This window comes from Lepisosteus oculatus, chromosome 13, assembly GCF_040954835.1.
Source record: "Lepisosteus oculatus isolate fLepOcu1 chromosome 13, fLepOcu1.hap2, whole genome shotgun sequence".
NCBI classification, from domain to species: Eukaryota; Metazoa; Chordata; class Actinopteri; order Semionotiformes; family Lepisosteidae; genus Lepisosteus; species Lepisosteus oculatus.
In genome coordinates this window covers 29,505,974-29,515,162 of record NC_090708.1, presented here as the reverse complement: position 1 = coordinate 29,515,162, position 9,189 = coordinate 29,505,974, and the positions used below count along the sequence as shown (strand labels likewise).

The following is a 9,189-nucleotide window of genomic DNA, read 5'->3' as shown; positions in this document are numbered from 1 at the left end:
ATAATAAAGGTTAAGCTCTATTCTGGTGTAGTAAAGTCCAGTTAAGACTTTTTTTATTTAGTAGAACCCTCTGTTGTTTCTGTGTCAGCTTACTGATTAGAAGGAAGACAGTAAAGGTGCAAGGTCAACTAACGGAATTGACTAACTGAAAAGCTTCCACTGCTTTAAGTTTTTTGACACGGAGTTAAAGTAAAAGAGTAACTACAGTTTAATCTTCATTAATGCAGGTTGTGATTATGTGCTGATCCCCTTGTTATATTAGAATTGACTCTATTAAACAGAGTCAATCCCTCACATTAAGTGCCAATAAATTGTGACAGTCTTTATCATCACTTACTGCTAATAAAAAGAGCAAGATTGCAAATTGGAGTTAAGCCAGGAAGCCAGATTAAATTATTACTAAGTCATTTGCATGATCTTCCCTTTTAATTTCTAAATGATATAAAATGTGTTTAAAATATTTTTTAAAAGGTTCAAGTATACTCATAGACCAGTTCAAGACTATTTTGTCTTCAAAATCCAAAGTAATTATGTTCAGAATGCAGATGAATTTAGACAATTTAGATAAACTTACTTTCTATTGAGAAATTGTCTGAGGGTGAAAATCAACAATTTTTCATGTTTAAAGAGTTTATGGACGAAATAAAAAAAGCATGTTAATCCTTTTTATATTTTCCAGGCATTTATATTCAAACCAATCACTATGCTCCTTTGCAAACTATATGTTCTGAATCTCGACTTTTGCATTTAAGAAACAATAAAATGTAATGAAAATGTTTATTGATTTTGTCTTTCATAAAAAACAGAAGTGTTTACTCTTTAGATATCGGCCATTTTATTGATATTTTCACAACATTTAATCCCATTGTTGACACTTTACATCTGCATACAAAACCTGTGTGTCCATCTCTCTCCACTGTCTGATAGTCTTAGTTTTGCTGTGAGTTAAATTCAAGGCTGCATAATTCACTTTGTCTGTGTCTGAATCCTGCAATAGAGAAAACATTGTTGAGATTGTAAAATGTTTTCATGACTATTACCTGGGTTTCTAAACGACATTATTCCATTTATTCTAGATTTTATGATTACTTTTCCTTAGCTCTATAGTATTTCATCTACAAGTATGACCATTTTAAACACTACTATTTTTGTTGTCTTTAAAGATTTTCAAGATTTGTTGGCATAGATAATGTTCTTACCTGGTCTTTTGATGTACTCTCTGCCACTTGATTAAATATAGGTGTTTTGCCCCCTTCAAGAATAGGATATAAATTGATAGTGAAAAAAAACAGAAAAATAGAAAGTGGAAAAAATGTAAAGAGATGTATTTACTGTTTTCAGAAAGTAAAAAGCCACAATCTTTTAAGATGTTAATAAGGTAGCATCCCACAATAATCAAAGAGAATGATTATTACTTATTATACTTTTTTCCTTAAATATCATAATTGTCTATCCAAATGTTATACATGTACATTAACTGTGCAGAGATGATTAGCAGAATACAAATTTAGTCCATGTATCCTGCTACAGTTGGTTATTTTGCAGACAAATGGAAAATTGGGGAGTAGTATATTTAATGATAACAGACAATAAATATTTGTTGAATTTAAATCTACAAACACAAGCTAATTTAAGTAGATTTAATGTCGGAAAAATGTACACGATATTTTCTGCCCATCTACATTTAAACTGAAATAATTCAAATCAATACACATTAGAAACTGATAAGGACTGAAATGCATGCTAACCAACTTGCCTTCATAGAACTGTCTTTTCTTGTAAATGTACACCATGATGAAAATCACTGAAAAAATGTTTGTTGTCACCAAAGCAACAACCGTGTGTAAGTATATGCAGTGGTGATCAGTTCCTAGGAAAAAAGTAAAAAATAAATCACAATTTAATTTCTATTTTAAATGTAATTCAGTAAGAAGTGTAGTATTCCCCTGTAGTTTGTTCTGAGGAAGCGCATGTGTAAAATAAAATAGCTGTTTTTGTGCAGTTTTCAGGATTTTTTCCCCAACTTTAAGTGAACAGAAATGTCTTTATTAAAATGCTGACTTTGCCATCAAAAGTGTTTCTCTGAAGTGCTTAATTCAATTCTGACTACCGAATGCATACAGTATGCCATCTTAATTGATCTCACTTCAGTGACATCAGACAAAACTGTCTATATACTATATATTAACAACATGTTACTAATGATACTATAAACAGTAATTAAACATAACTAGACTTAGTTAGGACTAGAGTTTTAGATCATGCTATGGTCAGAATAGGGTTTTCTTACAAACATAAATTAACTGCAGTAGAGGCTGGTTATTGTTAATACTTTATAACTGTTGTTTATTTCTAAATCATTTAGAAATGTCATTTGGAAGTCACACATTTCAAGTTTCAACTTAATAACTAGGTTGATCTTTTTAAAATCAAATATCACAGCCTGGTGAATTAAGATCTTTAGTTTTATTAATCCCCTGCCATTTGTAATAATGTCATGTAAATGAATAAAAAAAATACTGCCTGAAATACAGTATCTAGAGACTCTGCCCTACATATTTACAAAATTAATGAAAATGAAAGATATTTCATAAGATTATCTCTGCCTCTTTGGTATACATTAAATTCTGAAATATTACTGGTGTCTTACACAATGAATAGACAATTAAGATAATTATATATTTCTAGCATATTTAAAAAGAATACATCTAGTGTACATTTGTAATATACAGCTACATTTAAGGTTTTTAAATGTATGCACATAACACTTGATTACCTTTGAAATTACCAAAGAGCAAAGTAAAATGCTGTTTAGATTAATCCTACATCTGAGTATGTAATTAGAATTAAATATTTATGAAACATAAGAAATACTGTAGTAACAGATTACTGAAGAATTAATTGAACATTAAACATCTCCATGATAAACACAATGGCTGTAATACAGTGGTGTAATTATTATATTTACCTGTAATCTCCAGCAGTGTCCCATTTCCAAACAGGATCTCCCTACATATGGCCACAGCACAGTAGTAAGTCCCAGCATCAGAGAGGCTGAGGTTCTTCTTGGGGAGAATATAGACACAGCTCCGTGTAGGAGGCCTAGCCACAGATCTCCTCTCACATTGATCACTTCTAATTCCATGGGTGTAAATTAATCCTGGAAGAGATTCTCCTGATCCATGCCTGAACCAATAAACACTGTGATCTCCTGCACAAGTCTCAGTGTGTATTGTACACTGCAGAATTACATCATCTCCTGTTTGGAATTGTATAGACACAGGCTTCTGCACAAAACTCCTGTTCATAGACTCCTCTAATCCTACAATATATATAAATAAATAACATTAATATAAGATCTGCAATACTTTTCTTGTGTTTATTGAACTGTATGGGTTTAAGAACTGTTTAAGAATTGTATGGGTACTTTCTACCTTATTTACCACAAAGTTTTGGATATTCATAATATGAATATAAATAATTATTTACATTATGATAAAACAATTAAAATAAATAGCTTTGCTGAATAAAAACCAGGGAATGTAGGAGCAAACTCAAATTTATCATAGATCTGCAATTAATTATAATAATTTCTAACTTAGAGTGTTTGTAACTCCCTCTTAATAGAGGTTGTAATAGCTAGAGTGGCTGCCAGCTTTTAAAAGCCTTTTTCTTTATCTTCCCAACTTCAGCTTTAGTTACAGTTTTCTCACTGAAAACAGCTTCTAGGGTTTTCTTGTATTCATACATTCATTGCAATTGTTTTTGATGAATGAAGATACTTTGTTTTTAAGATATACAGTAAATGTTAAAATAGCCACGAATTTGAATAAGACAGAAAATATAACATTTGGATGACTAGTGCTCTATTTGCTCTTTAGTTTTTTTTTAAATTGGATTTGATTAAAACACCTGTTGAGTGCAAATGGCCTTGAAGCAAATTTTGCTGTTAATGTGCACCAGACATTAAAATGAACTTCAGAACTTAGCAAAAATTGTGTGACTACAATTCTGCTTGTGTGACTGATGAAACCTGATTGCCACAAAATGAACTTCAATTAAGGAAAAACACCGTAATTGAAGTACCATAGCATACTTTTTTTTGTTCTTTACATGACATTTAAATGTGAAGTGTTTTCAAAAGAAAACATCACACTTAATCTTCCTCCCTATACTATCATGTATGCGTAGTATTGCAACCCATATGTAAGGTGAAAATTAAGAAGATTGAAAGATTCAAATAAACTTTTGAAAATTAGATTATAAATTATAGTTTACCCTTGAGAGTCAGTAAGGTTCCATTCCCAAAGCTCATGTAGTTAAGGAAATAAGCTGTGCAGTAGTATGTTGCCTCATCTGATGGCTGAACACTGGAGAAACTGAGAGTAAATCTTCCTTCATCCTTTGTCACCTTCATTCTTTCATTGTTTAAAAATTCTCCATAAGACATTGTTCCCACAAGATTATAAGAACTTGAAGCCATGCATATAGGTGTCTCTCCAATGGGATTCTTTAACCAGAACAGCTGAGCTACTTTTTCAGTGGCGAAAAAGCACTCCAGAGTGACTTCTTCTCCAAGCTGCACTGAAACTGTAAGATGAGGCTGAGAGACAACATCGTCTTGAGAAATTGCTATGAATATAAAAGAAAACAAACATTTGGAACTGTATTTATTCTATGGGAAAAATTAAAATCAGTGTAATTTTGAGGAAAGTATATATACTTTTATTTATGATCACAATGTTTGGTACACATTCATATTCTTTCAAAGCAAAATAATTAAAAAGCTTGAAGGATTCATATAGAATAAAGCATGAGAAAAAAACTAAACTATCTTTAAAGTAAATCATATATAAGAACTTACCTACTTCAAAGCACAGCAAAATGATTATATATTGGCTGATCATCCTGTTGTCTCTTCAAGTTTGAGGCTGTTCACTATGGCATGAGGGGCTTCAGTTGGAAATGGGGTCTTAAAGAGGAAATGTGAAGATGAGACTATCATCTGAGTGGGTGATTTTGAACTCAGAAAAGTTATTTTTTCATGGTCAAAAGGAAATCAAGAAATCAAACACTGCTCACTTTGAAAAAAGAAAAGCTTTGAGTCAGTAAAGAGATAAGATTACACAAGTTTTTGAAGGAAAAAACATATAACATTGCTTCTTAAGGCATCACATCTTCCTTTTGAAGAAATCTATATAAATATAATATAAAATATAAAATATAAAATGATCAATATGTTAAGTAAGGAGCTAAGTCCAGTTACAGTAGATGTTGCTTAATCAATTTTAATGATCTATTCCCATTGTTTTGTTAATCAGCCTTGAAACTGAACTTTGAATATCTGCCCAGATATATATAGATAAAGTACTGGGGGAAACATGCACAGTGAAATTAGCAAAGAACGAAGGTAAATAAATTATAAGCTTGCTGAAGTTGTCCCAGGACGGCAATAGCGAAAAGGCTGATGTGGTCAATACATCATCAGAGGCTTGATTTTCCAATTTCCTCAGAAGATAAATAATGTGAGACTAAAAGAAAGTATGGGGTAGTAAAGAACAGAGCACAGGTCATTTTGATGGTTGTAGAAAACTGAAGGAAATTGGACAAGTTATTATTTTCTGATGTTTTATAAAATACCTTTAAGAACTACAGTTCCTTCAGAACCTATAGTTACTACAGGGACAATTTCCAAAATTGTTGGGTTACAAACAGTTTTTTAATGAAGAATGGAAAGAGCTAATTTATGGAAGTACAGTTGTGTGCAAAATGTAGATACCCCCGGTCCAATTGTACGTTGTAGTAAATATCTAAGTGAAAAGAAGTTGTGTGGTACAAACTTAAACATGACATCTTCCTGCAAATTATAATACACAATTAATATTTATTTACAGTTTTATAGATATGAAAAATAATAAAACACTGAATATGGCACATGTAAAAGTCTGGGCACCCTGACAGTCAATCCTTCGTAACACATCCATTGGCAAAAGCATAGCCTCCAAATGTGTCTCCATTTCCCCACAGATTTTCAATAATATTTAAGTCTGGAGACTCTGAAGGCCATTCCAAAATTTTAATTTTTCTTTCCTGCAGGTACTTCATGGCTAATTTTGAGGTATTTTGTGGATCATTAATGAGTTTTCCAACCTCTTTTCTGGTTCAATTTCTTCACAGATTCAGGCACATTACCTTCTAGGATTTGTTGACATTTAGTTGAATCCATTCTTCTTTCCAGCTGCAGAGTATTTCCTGTAACACTAGATACTACTCAACCCCAAAAGCATAATAGATCCACCTCCATGCTTAACAGTCAGCAAGGTGTTCTTTTCTTTAAATGCTTGTTTTCTCTAAATGTATCTTCTATGGTTGTGGCTAAAGTCAATTTCCTTTTCATTAGTCCATAGCACTTGCTCCAAAAACTTTCCAGCTTATAAAGGCTGTTTTGAACAATTTAAATGTTGACTTTTGTGATAGAGGTTATAGCACCCCTGGGCAAACTACAACCTGCGGGCCGGATCCTGCCAGCCAGCCAGTTTTAACCATCTCTTGAGGTCAGAAATAAATTAGTCAATATTCGCCATTTTCCACCTTGTTTGGGTGCTATTTTTTCTTACATGTCATTATTCTTGCCGCTAGATGGTGCACGAATGCAGTACAAATTTGATTCGCCTTACTTAGGTTCGTAGCACTCATCCCTATACAATGGTGTAGAATTATATACAGTAGTTGCCCTTGTGCCCAATCCAGTTCAAACCAGTCCACTTAGTAAAATATTGCATCCTCTGCAAGGAAAGTGTGTACGAAATTCACAGAGACCCTCTCAACAAGTGAGTGCATCATACTCCGAGGGAACCTGCGTCAAAATGAGCGGATTGAAGAAGCAGAAATTTGTCAGCGAATGCAGAGTGTTTAACAAAGAATGGACTGCAAAATACTTTTTCACAGAGGTTGGAACAAAGGCTATATGTTTAATTTGTAAGAAAAGGGTTGCAGTGTTCAAAGATAACAATCTCAGTCTGGATTTTTCTACAAAACATGCTAACTATGCTAGCAATCTGTCATGTGAGGAGCGGGCTAATAGAGCTTCCAAACTAGCCACTAGTTTACAGGCTCAGCAAAATGTATTTTTCTGGCCTCCTACCATCCAAAAGGTCAGCACAAAAGCAAGCTACCTGCTTGCATTTAAAATTGGTAAACAAAGCCGTTCTCTTGAAGGAGTGTATGATAGAAACTGCATATATTCTCTTTCCAGAGAGCAGGACCAAAGTTGAGAAAATAACTTTATCATGCAGAACAGTTACCCGTTGGGTCAAGGTAGTCGGTGAAGACTTGGCTTGTGAGTTAATAAAAACATATTTTTTATTAAATTTGCATTTTTTTCTCTCAGGTTATCATTAACCTTGAACTAATAAGTCTATTTTGGATTTTAAACTTATATAGAGCATAGGCTATTTGTAACAGCAGCCTGAAGTGGCCTACTATACAGTTTCAAAATTGTATGTGGCACTTGGGCCAAAAGAGTTTGCCTACCCCTGAATGGAACAGTTTCCTTCTGACAGCTCTCCAGTACAGATTATTTTTGTGTAAGCAAAGCTATACTGTGGACACTAGAACTCTAGTGCCAGTTTAACTTTTCTGTAGGTACTTTGCAGTGCTTTGTAGGTACTGCATTGCAGATCTAACCAGTTCTTGAGCAGTTCTATCTCTGCTACAGAAGAGCATCCCATGATGTCACCGCCATTCTTCAAGGTGTTACACAGGTGATGAGCTGTGTTTGGTTTGTGCCAGGCAAAGTGCTTTGCATTCAGGCAAAAAGGGTAGTTTCTGTACTTAAGCAGAAACAATTGTAATGTTTACCTTAGTATACCTAGGTAAGTTGTTGGTTAATGATTGTCAGGGATGAATACAAAAACACACAATATAAGATTGCATTAAGAGCACAGGAAAAATAAAGGAAGACAGAAGAGGCAGGGAAGAAAAGAGAGGAGAGACAAGAGTCCTGAGTAGTTGGGACTTGAAGCTTGCACAAGGGGAGAGCCCCTACTTCATGATCATCCAAATCAAACCTGATTGGAGCTAAGTATTTGAACCTTGTTAGAGACAGCTTGCTATTCTGTGTTTTTAGGGAACTTGGGTTTCCTGGGTAAAAGATGCTTCAGTTAGAAACATCATTCCTGCTTATGGTGCATTTTTATGGATAGGGATATAGGCTTCCATTTAGATTTTGGCATCCGAGGTCCAGAGAGAGAGATTTAACTGCAGGTTGCATTATATTTAGGTAGAATAGTTTAATGATTAATAATAGCATAACATAACTTTATGGTGCAACTGCCCTTGTAAAGCCCAAGCCACCTTCACCACCCTTCTCCACGCATCTCGGTCCTGAGCCAGTCTTCGCCATCTTCTCACTCTCAATTTCCTGAGGTCTTCTTTAACATCGTCCATCCATCTTTTGTGGAAACACCCATGAAGCCGACTTCGTTCTGGCTTTTGACAGAAGACTTTCCGTACCCCTCAGGTATCGTCTGTCCGCTCTAGATGTCCAAGCCAGTGTAGTCGTGCTGCTCTTACCTCTGCGGTTATTAGAGGATCCTCATACAGCTCATAGAGCTCGGTGTTGGTTCTTATTATCCACTCTTCTCCTTCCTGGACTGGCCCCTAGATCTTTCGGGGGATCTTTCTCTCCCACGTATTAAGGAGTTCCACATCTCACTTTGTCAGCACCCATGTCTCCTCTATGTAGTTAACCACAGGACAGATAACAGTCCAATATACTGTATCACGTTCTTTGCCCTTCTCGACAAGTCTGGTCTTCATCAGGTCCTGCACACTGAAGTAGCATCGATTTCCTGCACTGGACTCTTTCTCTAATTTCCAGGCTGATTTCATTTTCTTGGATATTAGCAAACACAGGTATTTAAAAGTACTGACATTCTCGAACTGATAACCCTGGATTTTTAGCGGTGTGTCGCTGGTGATGGTGTCCTTCCTGGTCATCTCCATGTATTTGGTCTTTGCCATATTGATGGTCAGCCCAGCCCTTGACGATGCTTCTTCCAACTGAATAAAGTTTTCTTTATGTATTCGGACGTTCCTACCCAACAAATCAACAACATCCACATAGGCTAAATGCTATCTCAATCTATTCAGTAATGTTCCTCCTCTGTTGATATCGATGTTCTATAT

General features: G+C 34.7%; 1 protein-coding gene across 1 annotated transcript; it reads right to left on the bottom strand.

Moving 5' to 3' along the window:
- Positions 1-811: 811 nt before the first annotated feature.
- On the bottom strand, positions 812-4,952 carry LOC107076177 (uncharacterized). Its single transcript, XM_015339650.2, has 6 exons — positions 4,865-4,952; positions 4,279-4,632; positions 2,969-3,322; positions 1,757-1,870; positions 1,200-1,252; positions 812-988 (listed from the first exon to the last, which is right to left on the bottom strand). The coding sequence occupies exons 1-6, from the start codon at positions 4,905-4,907 to the stop codon at positions 857-859; spliced, it is 1,050 nt and encodes a 349-aa protein (XP_015195136.2). The 5' UTR covers positions 4,908-4,952; the 3' UTR covers positions 812-856.
- Between the last annotated feature and the right edge of the window lie 4,237 nt (positions 4,953-9,189).

Excerpts from the sequence above, each read along its gene's own strand:
- LOC107076177 (XM_015339650.2), bottom strand. The coding sequence starts at position 4,907 with ATGATCAGCCAATATATAATCATTTTGCTGTGCTTTGAAGTAG. Across the intron at positions 4,633-4,864 it reads TTTGCTGTGCTTTGAAGTAG|CAATTTCTCAAGACGATGTT; the intron begins GTAAGTTCTTAT and ends TTATATTCATAG. Across the intron at positions 1,871-2,968 it reads GACACTGCTGGAGATTACAG|GAACTGATCACCACTGCATA; the intron begins GTAAATATAATA and ends CTTTTTTCCTAG.